This window comes from Python bivittatus, unplaced genomic scaffold (genome assembly GCF_059951505.1).
Source record: "Python bivittatus isolate LINGU-HERP-01145 unplaced genomic scaffold, Pbiv_v1 ctg000340_np1212, whole genome shotgun sequence".
NCBI lineage: Eukaryota > Metazoa > Chordata > Lepidosauria > Squamata > Pythonidae > Python > Python bivittatus.
Genome location: NW_028277056.1, coordinates 30,492,622 through 30,511,377, shown reverse-complemented (window position 1 = coordinate 30,511,377; position 18,756 = coordinate 30,492,622). Strand labels below are relative to the sequence as shown.

Below are 18,756 nucleotides of genomic sequence, written 5' to 3'. Positions count from 1 at the left end.
CTGTTTGCCATCACTTGGGTATTCAGGGGAAGGAATGGAAAAGAAGCTGCGAAGATCCTCACTGAAAGTAAACCAGTCCCCCACTGGCAATAATTTATTCTGCGACACCCAGATCAGCTCTTCCTAACTTGCTATTGTCCAGCTGTCTGGAATTTCAACTCCCAAATTAACAATTAATGACAACATCTGGACACCCCATGAATTTGCTGTATTTAATACTGCATAACATTGAACATTAGAAGGTCCACCTGGAAACAGCCTCGGCATCCTTATAAAGAGGCACCAGCACCACAACACAACAGTTTTCATGTTAAGGAAGCAGCATAGTTTTCAGCAGCACTGAAGTTATGGCTTTACCCTGGACTAGGGAGTCTGATTTATTTATTTAGCTACTATTCCATATTTTAATAATAAAAGTCTTCCCAAAGAGAGTCACACCAAAATGTTCGGAAGAAATAAGAAATAAAATATTTTCAGTCAAGGTTTGACAGTATAAATCTAAAGTAACAGCAGAAATACATCAAACCCCTGCTTGGGATCTCTAATTGTTTTAAAAACAATTAAAAGATAGATAGTACTTATCCAAGGGTGAGCTTAATGACAACAAGAAGCCTTTAGGGTTCATCAAACATCTCTTTCAAGAAAGAGCATTACAGATCTGAGAATTAACTCTTTTCTCGCAACCTAAGTATTAGTGGATTCAGAAACAGAACTTCTGTCATCATCCCAACTCCTGAACAAACTCATATAGGTATAGCCACCTATTTTAAATGTAAGCACAAACATTTACTTAGAACTTGGAAGAGAACAGGCAGGCAGTGCAGCTGTTACAGACTGGAATACCATAGTCCATGCACAACTTCCAGCCAGCTGTATTCTACCCTACCAGAAGGTACCAAATTGCCTTTAGACAGCTCTATGTAAAGAACGTTACAAAAGCCCTGATGTACTCAGGGCATGTGCAACTGAGACAAAGATTGCCAAGCCACAAAAGGATGGCATCTAGTTTATTAATCTAAACCGGCAAAAACATTTTTAGCAACAGCCACTACTGCCATCTACCTTAACAAACAGCACAACGTCTAAGAGGAAATCTAAACTGTGAATCTGGTTTTCAAAAAAGAGCAACTCTGGCCAGAACTATTCAAATGTTTCCATCTGACTTATTCGACTTCCCCACCTATCTTCCAGTTTACCTGGGATTAAGTCTCAATATGTCCATCCCCATTCATTTTAGAAGAGCCTTTATATGACCCATAAAGAAGCATTACCTGTTCCTGAGTCTGGGTGATGATGCCACATTCTGGAAGGGCTTGATAACTTCGAAGGATAAGAATGTAGAGAACAAGTGGTGCACCTCAATCCACCAGCCAACCTTTTATATTATTAAGGGGAAGGAATCCAAAGCCCAGGATTCTCACCCCCACCAGTCACTTACCAGCTTAAGGTACAAGCTCTGAACACTTTCTAAAACTGTCTTTTTACTGCAGTTAATCAAGTTAAATTCACAGGAGCCCAAGCAAGGCAAATGGGTGGGCAGAACTCTTTGTCAAACGTGATACTTTATTCAAAGTGATTATTTATTCAGAGATAGTCAGATTGCTGGCTTTCCTTCTATTTATCTATGTAAACTGGACATCCATGGTTGATGCTCAATGATTTCCTTGGATTTTAAATTATTTTTGTGTGTGGAGCAAAAAAGCAATGCTTCATCTACATAATGCAGAAGCAGTTTGTGATTTCAGCAGCATCTTACTCTTGACTCCTAAAAGAAAGCCAGAGCATGTTTCTGCATGTGTGTTCTGGTTTATTATATGGTGTTGGATGGATGGGTGTAGAGACAGCCTGGGATTAAATAAGCCAGTCTACAGAGAAGGAGGGATCAGGAAACAGAGATATCCAAAGGAACTTAAGAGAAAAGTGAGGAACAGATGTAATGATTTTCTGTATTTTTGTTTGAGTATGTGTGTTTATTTGCTCAGCAAATAATGTTTATAGGAGAAGGGAAAACAAATCCTGATTTAAATCTGAGGCAAAGAAATAGCTTTGAATTGCAAGCATAGAAATACTAAAGTTATTTCGCTTATTGTAAAAAAAATGTTTTTCTTCCCTTCAAAGAAAAGAAACTGTGCCTTGTTTAACTATTTGTACCAAACAAAACAAAATCAAGGGCTGCTTTTGTGTGTATGGGTCAAAAATACTTCCCCCAATATTTTTGTCCGAAACAAACTTGTACTTCAGTTTTGCGAGGTAAATACTACTAATGCGTTGCTCTGTTATCCTTAGAGCTTAAAATGGCTAACAGAAAGAAAACCAGAGGAAGGTGCTTCTGCCCCATCAGCACCAGTGAGTACTAGCTGCTGCTACTCTTAATATGATTATTGCTTTGTGACTATAACACAATGAAGTTTCCGTACACTCTTGGCACTTCCATCCAACAGGAATACTTCACAATCAGTTTCAACACAAACTATCAAGCTAGAAGTAGACTTGAACTTCTGGCTTCCTAGGATAGTCAACTGCTTTTAGCTGAATCACATTACTTCAAAAGTCAAAGGAATTATTTATCAGTAGTCCCCAAAATATATTTCAATATAATTCTGTGTTTGTAAAAATGTAAATCACATGCAAAAAAAGTATTTCAAATATTCCAGAAGAAAATTCCATACTGTGGAATAATCACCTACAGAAAAAATCACTTATAGGCTTACCTATATATTTCAATACTCAAAATAAATGCAATAGTTATATTTAAATATAGATTGGTGAGTCTAAGTTCACTGAAGTCAACAGTATAAAGATGCTTAGCTTCAGTCTATTGACTTTAATGAACTTTAATGTAATTTAATCTAAAGTATGACTTATATAATACATCTACTTGATATCAGTTTCTGTACTGTTGGTTTACATGTCCAGACACATGACAACTGTAATCCTAAAAAGTATGCTAACTAGTTTGGGAATTTTTTTTTAGAAGAAATATTTTTGAGTTTAAGCCTATTGTGTATACATGTCCAAGCTTTTCTGAACAACAGGTTTTTGTCTTTTTAGTAAAAGCTATAGTTCTTGTGTAGTCATACAGGGCTGTCACAGTTTAAAAAAAAATTCGAAAAGATGAAGGCATACAAATAATATGTTGTCACCTATTTTCCTTTAAGAACCCAAGCAGTTAAAAAACAAACACATAAGATGACAGTGTGTGTCACTGCCATAATTAACAATACAATTCTGAAAGAATGTTCATTCATTCATAGCAGCCATTGTTCTAATTCACCCTCTATCGCAACTAACTCCTGCAGGGTTTGAACTTTATAAGTTAATCATCTCTCCCGCAAGAATAACCTCACTTTAAGAGGCATACTACTACTATTGCCTCTTAAAGGCTCGAGCTTGAATCAAGCTTAACTTCTGATGACTAAATGGACATATCCATGTAATTTTATTGGCAAACAATGATGGAAGTGGCTTACCACTACCTTCTTCCAGTTTTTTCAACTTCCCATTCTAGCCCACAGCCCTGGGATTACCTGATGGCCTCTCTTCCAAGTACTAGCAAAATATGATCCAGCTGAATTGTTTTTGAGATAAAGCAAAGTCAAATAGGTGCTCCCACTTGCCGCATCTCCTGTAGTAACAACTGTCTTAACTGGGAACAGTGGAATACAGAAAATGGATGCAATATTAAAATGTAATGGTTTACTAGTGTATGCTTAAAAAATACTGTGAGTGTGAACAATTCGTATGATGCTTCCATCTAACAAAAATACTACATTAAAAAGAAAAGACAAGTTTATCACTCATTCTAATAAAGCTAGCTTTCCTCCACACAAAGACAACTCCCAATATTTATTAGCAATACTGGAAATAATTCAATGTATCTACACCTGTGAAATTATTAGTATAGTTCCTTCTCACAATTACCTCTAAGGGCCATATTCACATTCCTGCTGACCTCTGGCTAACTGAACCATGATCCACTGAATTAATCCAACTGGGTTCTCACAACATACTGAACTACAAACAATCCAGCCCTATGCTAGCATAGTGGAAACCTAGCCATGAAAAGTTGGAATTCAGTGTGGAACTCAGAAAATCACCCCAAATTGAAACATGTGAACTTACTCTGTTGATTAACTACTATCAGAAGGTTCTTATTGGATACTATATATTTCTTCTTCTTCTAAACAATTCAAAGGACACATACAAGTATATGAATTCTGAACAGGAGAAAGAGAGGAGTTCTCTACTGAGTCTAATGGTTAAGCAGGAAGAGGGAAGGGATATTTTGGTGAGAAGAGACCATGGTGGGATTCAGGTCTGCAGCTCTTGTGGTAGCAGGGAAAATCACAGCGCTACAATGGTCCTCTTTCCTTTCTCCAGCCCACCCCCAATTGCTCCAGCCTGGTGGCTGTTCAGTGCTTGACTCGTATACCATTTGGGCTCCTTATGCCTCTGGTTTTCACTGCTCCACTTTTGTTTTTCATCTGCCCTAACAGATTTCTTTAGAAAAGAAAAGGGGTGGGGAAAAGATTAGCATCTGATCCTGATCAACCCATTGAAGACTTCTTTGTTATTGTTAGCAACAATGACAAAATCCAGAGAAGTACTGGCTGTTCTACTCCAGAGATTGATAAGAATCAATCATAACGATGTACATCTCTACCCCAGGTCATTCAAGTGATGCTGTTAAGCTGCTTTCCCAGGGCCTGGAGGCTGCATAAGCCTGGATGGGGAAGAATTGGCTTTGGCTCAACCCTGAGAAGACTGAGTGGCTGTGGGTTTTAGGGTCCCCATATCTGGTGACTAGACATATTTAACTCTGGCTGAGATGACCCTCCCCCAGTCAGAGCTGATGTGCATTCTGGGGGTTCTTCTGGACTCTCGGCTTCTGCTCAAAAGGCAGGTGGCAGCCGTGGCAGGAGGGAGGGCCTTTGCAGAAATACATCTTTTGCACCAATTGCTCCCTTTCCTGGATCGGGGGGCACTGCTTGTAGTCACTCATGCCTTTGTCTCCTCCCAATTAGAGTACTGTAATGGGCTCTACATGGGGCTGCCCTTGAAGAGCATTCAGAAGCTGCAACTGGTCCAGAATGCAGCAGCACGAGCAGTAGTGGGCACACTTCAGTATGGCCGCGTAATACCACTGCTGCATGAGCTATATGGGCTCACAGAAGACTTCCAGGTGCAGTTCATGGTGCTAGCTGTCACCTTTAAAGCCCAGCATGCCACGGGACCACCTATCCCCAATGGTTTCTGCCCATCCTATTAGATTTGGCAGGGTAGGCATGCTCTGGGTCCCCTTGGCGAAGCAGTGTCACCTGGTAAGGCTTCAGAAGCATGCCTTCTCTGTCATGGTGTCTGCCTGTTGGATAGCCTGCTTCCAGAGATATGGATGGCCCTGACCCTGTTGGCCTTCAGACAGACAGTGAAGGCCTGGCTTTTCCTCCAGGCACTGGAGCCAGGATGTTGACAGAGCTGGCATGGGGTAGTTGGTGGATAGATCTAAGCTTTTGCTGGGGCCTCAACCAAGTTTATTGCTTTAAATTGTTTTTAATGTATTGTGTTTTTACTTTTTTTGCTGTTACTTTGGTAGATGGGCAGATATCTAAATTTGTTTAATAAATAAAACAAACAAACAAAAGGTAGACTTAGTAGCTTGCCATGCCATCTGTGACCCTTTTGCTGAGGCACTGTCTTAATCATGGCCAGCATTATGCCATGTCTAGCAATACCATGCAAATGTTGCCATAGCTATGTTTGACTATGAAGAGCTAAAAAGGACAATGATTCTACACTATTTAGTTAAAATATGTGTTATCCATATTCTAACTTATAATTTTAGAAGAGAACAGGTCAAATCCTTAAATTTCCAAGAGAACTTTAGGAAAATGTTACCATTCTGAAGAAAATTTGAGAAGGGGGAAACCAGCGAAGCTTAACAGACCGACCTCCAAGGTATCCTTTTGTAGCTGGTTAACCAGCTGGTTTTTGATGCAGAAATTTATACTTCCTTATTGGCTCAGGAAACATGCACTTGCTAGGCAGGTATTTGTCTGCACTACTACCATACAACATACCAGGTTAACTATGGACAAACATCTGCTGGCTCAGATTAGATCATACATTTGCATGATTTTATTGCCTGCATCATAATGGCTGTGTGTCAGAATAAACTACAGATAAGCCAACCATATTTTAACATTACATGTTTGGTTAATTTATGCATACAAGTTTAATACATTATTATGATTGTTGCACAGCCAGATGTTTAGACTGGATTTGGCATTTTTATCCACTTATCGAATCCTTCTCAAGGACCTGGGATAGGCAGATGTTGTTATTTGATGGTGTTAAAGGTGGTATTATTATTATTATTATATTATTATTAAATATATTGTGCAAATCCAGAATATTGGGTTGAACCAACCATGAATCAGGAAAAGAGAACAAGATAAGGTTTGTTTTCATTGTTTTAAGATTTAGAACACTGTAGAAAAAAATGCATGGACATTGAGAGGAGTGTCCAGATATAAGAACACTAATTAAGAAGTATACAAATAAAGACATTTCAAATGAATTGGGCCCATCAATCGGTCAATATAGTATGTTTTGATATAATTAACAGCCACTGAGGTTAGAGAGGCAGAATTCAGGAGTGATATTCAATGTACAATGGCCAATGGCCACAAGATGTCATTCTTATTCACTATTTCTCTAAAATATGCCTGGGATGAATCAAGTGCCTATAAAAATATCTGCTTAGAAAAAAGGAAGGTATGAGCTCTTCTGGGATATTTTAGAACATGCTGTCAAACTTCTAATTTCAGACTGTTCATTTCCTGCTCCCCCAAGTGGGACAGGCAGATCATTCTGTTCTCTGAATTTCATGGCTGAAAAACATTTTTTCTTAACAATTTATTTTCTTTCCTTTTTTAATTTTCCTACTCTTCTCTTTGATCTCCTGGAAATTTCATGAGTTTGAAAATGATCTGAGAATTTTGAGTTTTGCACTGAAGATGTAAATACAAGTTTGCTTGTTTTTTTGGTTAAATATTCAGAACGCTTAACTATAGGAGTTGGGAATTATCCTAATTTTCCTGATTTGAATCAATGTGTCTTTTGCTATTGATTATGCTTTGATTAGTATTTTATTTTCATTCATTCATTCACTATTTATTTTTATTTATTTATTAAATTTGTATGCTACTCACCTCTCCCAGAGGGTGACTCTGGGTGGCGTACAAGTCATTACACTGCAATTCTTATATTCAATTATTATATTATATTGTAACTTTCATTTATTATATTTTAATCATAATGAAAAGAATGGATTGTTTTATAGCATGTTCTAGTGTTTTTCTATGACCTCACCAATTTTCTTAGTTGAATAAATTGTAAATTCACTCTCATTTTTGTTCGATCTTGATTCAGTGGTTACCCTCCCTCAACTCATCAGAACAACCCAGAATAAAGGGGATTAAAGAATTCAATTTTCAGTTATACAGAAATATATCAGGGAATAAAACCAATTATTTATTAAATGTTCTATGTAATGTTCTTCTCTATTAAGGAGGGTAAAAAACACAGGAACTTAATTTTTTTTATTGTGGTTAGCTTTATACACTGCGCTATACAGTAGCTGGAGTTTTCAAACTTCTAGGCCACGGAATGTTAGTTAAAAAAAATCCTGGAACTCCTCAAGAGGCAAAGCTCTAGTAACAGAAAATTGGCTGTATTCAAGTGAGCTTTGGCCGGCGGGGGGGGGGGGGGGATTGACCATTAGTCTCTCATCTAATGCTCATGAAACCATAGGCTTCTGTGAAATAGTATGAAAAACTCTGTGCTATAGTATAAGATTGTTTGTTGGATGCTGGCTTAGTAAACCATATAAATTCAGTCTCAAAACCCATTTAAGATCATGTAAGAAACATTTAATCATGACTTCAAGTTATATACCAAGTTGCACTAAGATGAGAATAACTATAAACTATACATGGCAGTATCTTTTTGTGTAAAGAAGAAATAGCAGGTGGCAGTTATGGCCAGGGGGGCCTTTGTACAACTTCCTCTTGTGCACCAATTATGTGCTTTCTAGAGGCCCTGCTCACAGTCACTCATGCCTTAGTTACTTCCCAATTGGATTACTGCAATATGCTGTACATGGGGCTGCTTTTGAAGACTATCCAGAAGCTACACTTGGCCCAAAATATGGGTAGTCATGGGTGCCTCTCACTATGCCCCCATAATGCCACCACTCTGTAAGCTGCAATGGCTGCAAATTGGCTTCCAGGTGCAATTCAAAGAGCTGGCTGTCAAGTTTAAAACCTGCATGGCATAGGACCTGGTTATTTGAGGGACTGCCTTCTCCCTGGGGTATCTGCCTGCCCCATACACCCAGATAGGAAGGGCACACTCTGGGTCCCTTCATTGAAACAATGCCATCTTGTGGGATCCAGGAAGCACACCTTCTCAGTGGCAGCCCGTTTTACAGAATGACCTTCCTTCTGATGTACAGTTGGCGCTGACACTGCTGGCCTTTAGAAAGATTGTCAAGACCTGGTACTTTTCTCAGACTTTGGGGTCATGAAGTTCTAAACCCCAATTAGTTGATGGTATTATTGCTGTTTGGACTGCCATTTTATTTTTTGTTGTTTGTTGGTGTATGTAATGAAGTTCTGTATTCTTGTTAGGTTTTGCTGTATTTTCTTTTTGTAAGCTGCCCAGAGTCACCGTGGTTGAGCTGGGCAGCCATATAAATGTTTTAAATAAATAAAATAAACAAAATACCATACTTTTATTGTAGATTGGTTTGGAATATGGATTTTCAACAATAAATCCCACCACAAATTTGAAGCTGTCTGAATGGGTTATGATGCAGTAGAGAGGAACTCCACCACCAGAGATCACACCTGCTCCAAAGATCATGATAATGCAGGTATAAAGTTCTACACATACTTCCTCATATGGTAAATTCCCAAATGCGGTGTTCCAAAGTGGGGCAGAGAATACCCCCATTTCCATGAGAAGAGCCTGGATTGAGCCCCTCAGCTACACTACGTTGGAACTGGCATAGCTAATTCCCTGTCCCCATGATTTCAGTGCAGAGAAACACTAAAAACATATCTGCCAAGTGAAAAAATATGATAAATTCTCAGTCCACTTCCTGCCTTGTTGTCCAGCATGAACTAGCTAGGCTCTGCATCTGGTAGATGTTCTCAGATTTTGTATTCCCTAACACGCTTCATTTCTGCTTCAAAATAAACAGACCTGATGCGAGCAACTGCATAAACCATAGGCAAGAGTGATTTATGATCTTTTCTGCAAATAGAATTTCAGTCCCAGTAAGGTTAGATTTTTGCAAAAGCAAATATGCGTGCATGCATGGAGGTGAGAAGAGAATGGTCAGAAAACTTTGAATTGTACAAAGTGGGAGGCATACGTATACCGAATTTTATTGGGTTGTTGTTACTATAGAAAAGTAAAGACCCTGCTCTGCCTCCCCTTTAAATAAAGCTTACCTAGAGGACCTAGGGGGAGAAAATGTTGAACAACCCAAAATGAAAAAGACGTGCTGCTGTGAGCAAGTGAATAATTGTGAAGGGATCAATATCTAAAGTGGCAATAAAGCAATATCTAAATTGGCAATGTTAACTTCATAGCTTTAGAGCATGCGCAGAGTTCTTTATAGCCAAGCTTCAATACTAACAGCACTTAGCGAAATTGCAAGAGGAAGCAACCAACCACAGATGAGCTAGCTCAGATAATAGGGGAAACTCCTCCTGAAGAGACTAAGTCTGTGGCCTAATAAGAGGAGGGAGGACCCAGAACAAGGGTCTGCAAGGACTGACAAGGTATAAGAGTTAGGGGGAACTCCTTTAAATTAATGTAAGCAGACAAGGGCGGGGAATAGAGTTAATGTAAGCAAACAAGGGCGGGAAATAATGTATTCTGCTAAAGTTTCTTTGGCTGTAAAACTCATCTTTATTATAATGGTACTAAGATCTGCCTTTTTAAAAATACTATAAAAGGCTGTGATTTTGTCTCCAAGGGTGTGCCCCCCTGCTCTCTCCTAGTGCATGGTGTGAGCACCCAGATTTTTGCTTGGCCAAATAAAACGCCGCTTAGAGAAGTCCCTGCTTGAAGTCTTTTATTTGATTGATTTCAAGTTTTCTGGGTAGCCGAGAACCTTACAACTGTATTTATCTAAAAGGAAGAGTTAGTTTTCTTCCCAAAAGTTACTAATTTCTAAAATGGGAGAGTTGTCTTAGATTCACTGGGGATCGCACCGTGCTAAACTTATCAAGGAAGGTGGAGTTATGGTAACACATTATTTCTGTCTGGGAGGGGAGAGGGGGTTTTCACCTTTCCACCGGCGGGGATGCTGGTGTTTCGACAGACTGGCCTTTCCAGACAGTTAACAAGAGCTCCAAGAAGGGAAGAAGTCGCGCCAAGATCAGATCTTGCTCCATGCCAAAGTCCCAAAACCTCGAGCGTTTTACAAGACGCGAAGCGGCTTAGCAGCACACGCTAACAGGAAAGCTGCTTCCAAGCTGCATGCATGCCCTATAGGAGACTAACCGAGCTCTGTAATTACGTCGGCGGTTAATTTTGCTTCCAGGAAGGCGCCGGGGACGTATTCCTTGCCTAAGTGTGACGAAGTCAGAGGCGTCCCAAAGTCGGCGTTCTGGTAGCAGGGGAAGAGTGAAGGTGACCGATAAGGCCCTCAATATGACCGCGCGCCACCCCGAAGGAAAGTCCTTTACAAGTTAGTGGAACTTACTTCTGAGCAAACAAGAAAAGCAGCGCTCCAAATTTGCGCAGGCATCCCACTACGCGCCTCGCTAAGCCGCTCCGGCAGTTTCTCCCCCTGGGCGTCCACCGCGCGCTCTCACCGGAAAACGCAGCGCCGCCTAACAAGCCTCGCGGGCTCCCTGGAGGATAACTCTGGGTCCCGCCGATTGGGCGGGGGGAGTCTCTCGGCCCCGAGGTGATTGGCTGGACTGGCGCGGCCCCGGGAACGTTGCGAAGGTCTCCCGGGTCGGTGCGGGATAAGGCTTTGAAGCGCATGCAGGACGCGCGCCGGTTGGGATGTAGCTGCAGTCCTCCCGCCTGCGCTTCCAGTGGCTCTTACCGTGCCCTGCGGGCTAGAGGTGCTCCGCGAATGCCCAGCTTGGATGCGCCGGGGCTTTCCCTTTCTCGGCGGCGGCGGCGGCCTTTCTGCTTCGCCGTAGCGTCCCTTCTCCCGCCCTGCAATTCAGGCCAGTCTACAGGGAAGGGAATGGGACCTCATCGGGCCGGGGGAGGGGGCAGGCGGTTTTCGCTTTGGGGAAGGCGTCTGGGAGCCGAGGCTGGAACCAAATGGCCAGGGAGGCAGCAGGAAACTGCAAGGGCAGCCGAGGCTCCGCCTGTGGCCGCGGCCGAAACCTTCCCACTAGGTGAGAAGAACCTTTCCCCCCTGCTCATTTCACGTAAATTGCTAGAGCTGGGTCAAAAGAGGGGAGGCCCGCCTTCATTGGGGAACCGGAGGCCGTTCTTCCTGGGCGATCTAGCTGTACAACGCTACTGCATCACCCCGTAGGTTCCTGGAGTTGGAGGGACGTGAACAGGCATCTGGCCCACCGTCCTCCTTGCAGGCAATCCGTAATAAGAGCATCATCTGCATAAAAGCAGAGCCCTTGTGGCTCTTACAGAAACTCGCTGCTTTATTTGAATCTTACCGATAATGAGACTTAACTGCTTTTAACTGCCCTCCAGAATTATTTAACAATAATAATAATTTAATTAAGCTTGTATGCCGCCTGGCTCTGAACAACTCTGGGAAGCTCACAACAAAGAAATTACAATCAAACCAATAAAGATAAAAGATGGCGAGCGCAATGAAGCCGCAGGTCTCTCTCTCTTGCCAAAGGCCTGGGGGAAAATTCAGGTCTTCACCACTCTTCTAAACAGCAGCAGAAGGATCTGGATCTTTGGGGGGGGGGGGGAACCTGCTACCAAGAAGGCGCAAGGGTCCCGATAGATGACAGATTCAAGGCGAGTCTTAATCTTGGCCACCTTAGTTTAGGATGACCAATTCCAAGAAGAAAGCATATTAGTCTCTTAGAAGGCTTCTCAGGCTGCGGATTGTGATGCTGTAGGGTGCCACAAGCGATTCAGAGCAGAGTCACCACTTAAAAATCTGAGGAGGCTTGCAGAATCAAAGTGGTGATGTTGTCAAAACTCACTCCTACTTTGCCTGGGCATGCCCACAGCAAGATTCAGGAAACAGAGAATAGACTTGGTAAATATTTATGCCACAAATTGTTTCCCATATTATGCCAAGCCATTGTGTGGCTTGTTTGGTTTTCATTTAACAGTGTGTTAAGTTAAACCCAGCAATTGTGGTTAAATCCAAATGTGAATCAGGTTTCTGTTAGTCTTCCAAGTACCCGTTGACAGATTTTAAATATTAGCCTTCCCCAACTTCCTCCTATCATGGGGTGACTGGGAAGACAGAATTGTAATCCACCTCATCTGGCGGGTACCAGATTGGGGTTCCATTTGTGCTATGTAAAATTGACACTCCCAGGTTCTTCAGCTTTGCTTCACAGAATGAAGTAATGAATTCCTTGTCTGAAATTCTAACCACAGTACCACACAGTTTTCTTGCAATAAACCAGAGTGATTTGTCCACACCAATGAAAAATCCAGGAACTGAATTAAAGTTAAAATATGAAAAAAAAAATCATATTAGTGTGACTTATAAGAGCTGATCACAGAGAATTTTATTTTAGGAATGTTTCTCTGATCTCAGATAATTTTAGGAATGTTGTAATTCATATAAGCAAGTAGATTTGGACTTCATTCCTTTTGCTATTTATTTGCTTTAGAATTGCAGCTGAAGTCTATCACCTCCTGCCATGAATGGGTTGAGTGCAAAACTACAGGCTTATTGTGCTCTACCAGTTGTGGCATGAAGACATCTTACTAACCATTTTTTCTACTTCAAATTCAATCTTACCATGTTTAAAACCAAAAGTCATTTTATCTACTTTAAATCTTTCTTGTAATTGTACATACGAAAACCATTGACATGTATAATGTTCTGATGTCAGATCCTCTTGTACTGAATTTAAAATCCCCTTGAGAAAATTCCAATATATCACCATTTATGCTTAGTTAGCATTTCTTTTCTATAAAAAGCTTCTTGTGGTGACAACCATAAAGGAACCTTCAGGGACAGCCTAGCTTTATATCTATTCTACATTCTCAGTAAGGCACACCTAACAAAATTATGTTTAAAATCTACGTTAACCTTAACTTTGTCATACCGTAGATAGCTGTGCCACCAAAATCTTAAATCATGCCCTTCTAGTTCTAATAACCTCCTGTTTCTCAAAGTCACCCCATCTTTCATCCAAACTAAACAACAAGCTGCAAAATACAATTTCAAATCCGATAGACCCAAATCTCTTCCTTTAGCATCTTGTAAAACTTTGTACTAAATTTGTGGTTTTTTACCTTGCCACACAAATTTAGATATATCTTTATACCATTGTTTAAATAGAACATCAGTTGTCACAACAGGTATTGTTTGAAACAAAAATAACATTCTAGGTAAAACATTCATCTTAATCACAGAGATTCTTACCAACAATGACAATTGTAATTGTTCCCATCTTAGCATATCTTTTTTAATTTCATTCCATGTTTTAATATATTTATTTTGAAACAACATACAATTAATATTTGTCAAATTAACACCCAAATATTTAACCTATTTCTCAATCTTAAAACCAGTTTTATTTATCAATTCTTCTTGTTATTGTATCATGTTTTTTGTCAACATTTTTATCTTTTGTTTATTAATCTTAAAACCAGCTAATGCACCAAATTCATTTTGTTTTCTCATTAAAACTTCAGTCCCTTCAGGGGATCTTTCAACACCAACACCAGATCATCTGCAAAAGCTCTCAACTTATAAGTCTCTTTTTTAATTTTAACGCCCGTTATCTTTTCCTCTTGTCTTATATTTCTATTCAAAACTTCAAGAACTAAAATAAACAAAGGAGGGGATAATGGGCAGCCTTATCTTGCTCCCATTTGTATCTTGCATGGTTTTGTTAAATCTCTATTAACAATTTGTGCTTTCTGTTGAGGGCATATACTGGCCCAGTATCTGATTTTTTTTATATAAATGATGTTACACTTCAATGGTTAGATGACCTAGACATTGGTATTTGAATATAGACCTTTTTAACATTTATATTTTAAAGTGTTTTTAACTTAGGCTAAATGCTAATATTTAATGTATGTCCATGTATGAGATGCCATACGCTAAATAAATAAATAAATGTGCTTTCTATGAGTTATAAATTGATTTTACCCCTTTTATAAAGTTCTCTCCAAAATTCATGTCCTCCAAAACTTTAAACAAAAAGGGCCAGTTTAAATTGTCAAAAGCTTTCTCTGCATCTAAAAAGATTAATGCAGCTTTTCATTATGCTGTTCCAAATATTCTATAATGTCCAACGCTGTTCTGACATTGTCTATTAATTGTCTTTTGGGTAGAAATCCACGTTGGTCTTCATGAATAAATTCTTGTAGAATTATTTTTAAACTATCTGCTAATATTGTTGTAAATAACTTGTAATCACTGTCCAGTAATGATATTGGTCTATAATTTTTAGTTAAGTTTGGGTCTTGTCCCTCTTTAGGTAGTAATGCTATATTAGCCTCTTTCCAAGACTCTGGCATTCTACCTTCCTGTAAAATAGAATTCATTGTATTTTGAAGTGGTTGTAAAATTTCATCCTCAAAGCATTTGTAATAAGAACCCAGTAGTCCATCTGGTCCTGGTACTTTACCTGGTTTAATCTTTTTTATAGCTTCAGAAACTTGCATTATTGTTATAGGTCTATTCATAATCTGCCTTTGATTTTCTGTAAGCTTTGGAAAATCCTGCTTTTTTAAGTAGTCATCTATTTTTTCCAAGGAAATATCATGTCCATTATACAAATTAGAATAATATTGATGGAAGGTTTTTTTGTATAGTCACATTATCCATTAATACAGTGTCTCCTTATGTAATTTCAGAATCGTCCTCTTTTGTCTTTTCATAAGTTATATGCCAATCATTTCCCTGGTTTATTTGCAAATTGAAAATTCTTTTGTTTAGCATAATTCATCTTAATCTCCAGTTGTCTCACTATTAACATGGATAACTGTTGCTGTAAAAGTTTAATTTGATGTAGATATTAATTTTTGTGGTGCTTTCTTTAACTCTTTTTTTTTCCTCCACAATAGATTGCATTTTCTCTGGAGTTTTAAGTTCAATATTATGCTATATAAAATATCCTCTAATAAAAGTTTTGCTTGTATCCCAAACCATTCTTAAGTCCGTGCCTTTATTTAAATTCTGTTAGTTTCTTTTTATAGTCTTTCATTATCAACTCTTTCTGTAGTAATATTTCATTTAATCTCCATCTATAGGAGGTAATTGACTTTTAAGAATCAAAGTCACCGGATTATAGTCAGAAATAGTATTTGGTAAAATCTCAACTTTAGAAGTCTTAGTAGCCAAAGTTTTTGAAATCCAAATCATATCACTTGTTGAAAACGATCTATGCCTTTCGGAAAAGTAAGTATATTCTTTAGAATTACCATTTTTCTGTCTCTGTATATCCACTAAGAATAAATTATCCATCAGATTGAAAAAAGTCTTTGGTATTTTACCTTGAGTACTTTAATTTTCTTCTAAGATGTTCTGTCTAGATGTGAGGAGATCATTCCATTCCAATCTCCCATCAAGTACGAATTTTCATATGAAAGAGTTATCAATTGTTCCATAAGACATTTATAGAAGTTTCCTTTATCTGCATTTGGAGCATTAAGTCCCAGAATTAGAGTTTTCCCTGTAGTTCCACTTCCACTCCAGCAAATCTATCATGATCATCAGGCAGTAACAATTTTTGTTTTAATTGTGGATTAACATATAAAGCAACTTCATTAAATGTTGTAATTCATGTATTAACAATATAAAAATTAAGCAAGTAGATTTGGATTTTTATTCCTTTTGCTATTTATTTGCTTTATAATTGCAGCTGAAGCCTACCACCACCTACCTTGAATGGGTTGAGTGCAAAACTACAGGCTTATGTTCTACCAGTTGTGGCATGAAGACATCTTACTAACCATTTTTTAATGACACATCCTCATCTCATCCCCAGTCTGCTCCTAAGGCAGCCTAGAGTCATATTTGTTGTGCTGCTCTCTTCTCCCATCACAAATCTTGCCATACAAACATTCTGCTGCATTTTGATGAGGAGGACAAAAGTTGACAACTGCCTAGATCCTATTGGCTGCTTAAGTCTGCTGTGGGCATGGTCCTGTCACTGAGTATTGCTCTCCATGGCCATTTTGGCTTTAGAAGAGAGAGAAATCAGACACCTGCCTTCTACAGCCTATTTCTTTTTGGGGGCTGTGGGGAGTGTAGGGAGGGTATAAGAATATCAATATCATGGAAGAATAAATGCAGGTCTTTCTGGAGATCAACATACCCTCATCCACCCCCCCACCCCAAAAAAAGTATTTGAACTTAACAGATTGGTGGACAAAAAAGAATGCATGATGAACCTGGAGTGAGTTCATATACAAATGAAGGTCTCTGCTCGTTCATTTCACGCCTCCTATTACTTAGTTTCACATATTTGGGAGTTTGGAAGACTGGAAAGGCCAGACTGGAGTTCCCTCCCAGGGTTCAGTTGGCAGGCCTTGGAGAAGGCTTATGGAGGGGATGGCAGGCAGCCTTCAGCCAGCAAATTGCTCCCCCACCATCACTCCTCTGTGTGGGAGCAGAGCACACACTGCTGCTTCCCAGTTTATGTATTTATATAATGTACAGGCTGCCAACTCCAAACAACTCTGGATGGCTTATACTTTAAAAGCAGGAACAATTTTTTTAAAAAGAAACAAATTATAGACACCCAGAGGAGAAAACTGAATATAACAACAAAAATACTACCTACAGGGGCTCAGCAGCCATCTTACTGCAAATCTGGGAGAACAATCAGGATGTCAAAGGTTTTCATCAGTTTGATTTTTCTTTTGATTTTATATTTTTCCCCCCTGAGATAGGAAATTAATAGTCCTAAAAAAAGGGGGGGGAAATGTTCTGGCTGACATACGGACACGCAGGCATAATTAATCACTATCATGTTGCTTTCTCCCAGATTCTCCTGCCCTCCTAATTTCAAAAGAAGCTAAATATTTGTGTGTTGGGAATGGGGAACAGAGCTTTCTTCATCAGCCAGTTTGAGTGAGAGGAGCTGAGGGGGGCATTGCAGATAATTATAATTGCTCATCTTAGGGAAGAGGAGAGGAAGTGGCACTGCCTTTTGGTCTCCCACCCATTTTGCAGCAGGCACTGGCACTTTAAATAATCACCTCCTACAGTGAGGTAGCAATTCCCTCTCTTATTTGCAGAGATTTAGAATAAGGATTCAACCTCCAGAACCAAATTGCCTGATGAGTTGGGGTAGGACAACAAAGTACAAAGAGTTTCAGCTTGTAAACAAACTTGTTTATCTCCCCATGTTCACTAGTGAAAGTGTGCAGAGTTTAGAATATCCCTCCCAAAGGTTTGTTAGAAAACATGAACCTCTGCTGATGGCCCAAGTAGTCCAAACTTTTGGCTACCCCCTGTCTCTTGCCTCCTCTTCTCTCTCACTTGCATGCCTGCCATCTATCCATTGAGTTATCCTTCATCAACCAAATTGAGGACTGTGAAATCAGTAAACATTAGCAGACATAACCATAGCCATGCTTAGAGTACATAACAGAATAAGCTATAAACCATTGCAATAGCAGATAAGTTGCGCACCTTGGAGATATTGCAAGTTTGGTTCCAGACCACCATAATAAAGCCAAATTGCCTGATGAGTTGGGGTAGGACAACAAAGTACAAAGAGTTTCAGCTTGTAAACAAACTTGTTTATCTCCCCATGTTCACTAGTGAAAGTGTGCAGAGTTTAGAATATCCCTCCCAAAGGTTTGTTAGAAAACATGAACCTCTGCTGATGGCCCAAGTAGTCCAAACTTTTGGCTACCCCCTGTCTCTTGCCTCCTCTTCTCTCTCACTTGCATGCCTGCCATCTATCCATTGAGTTATCCTTCATCAACCAAATTGAGGACTGTGAAATCAGTAAACATTAGCAGACATAACCATAGCCATGCTTAGAGTACATAACAGAATAAGCTATAAACCATTGCAATAGCAGATAAGTTGCGCACCTTGGAGATATTGCAAGTTTGGTTCCAGACCACCATAATAAAGCCAATATCGCAATAAAGCAAGCCACAGACATTTTTTTGGTTTCCCAGTACATATAAAAGTTATGTTTACACTATACTGTAGTCTATTAAGTGTGCAACAGCATTATCTCTAAAAGATGTACATACCTTAATTAAAAATACTTTATTGCTAAAAAATGCTAATCATCGGATAGACTTGCTCAACGCAGGGTTGCCACAAACCTTCAATTTGTAAAAAAAAATGCAATATCTGCAATGTGCAATAAACCAAAGTGCAATAAAATGAGGTATGCCTGTATTAAGAAACACAGGCTATACTAAGATTAGCAACAAGCTTTCTTTGTTCAAATTGCTGCCTTGCACAATTCCTAGAGAAAGAAGCAAGTTACAAATAACTACAGGTGAAACTCGAAAAATTAGAATATCGTGCAGATGTTCATTTATGTCAGTAAGGCAACTCAAAAG

General features: G+C 39.3%; 1 protein-coding gene across 5 annotated transcripts in view; it reads right to left on the bottom strand.

Moving 5' to 3' along the window:
• ST3GAL6 (ST3 beta-galactoside alpha-2,3-sialyltransferase 6) overlaps window positions 1-15,668 on the bottom strand; it is a 52,866-nt gene extending 37,198 nt beyond the window's left edge. For 2 of the 5 annotated variants that reach the window (XM_088140788.1, XM_088140789.1), the window contains exon 1: window positions 10,893-11,117. In XM_088140788.1, the coding sequence (XP_087996914.1) occupies window positions 10,893-11,067 (175 nt within the window). In that variant the 5' untranslated portion in view covers window positions 11,068-11,117. The other 3 variants (XM_088140791.1, XM_025165180.2, XM_088140790.1) reach the window with 3 other exon arrangements.
• Between the last annotated feature and the right edge of the window lie 3,088 nt (window positions 15,669-18,756).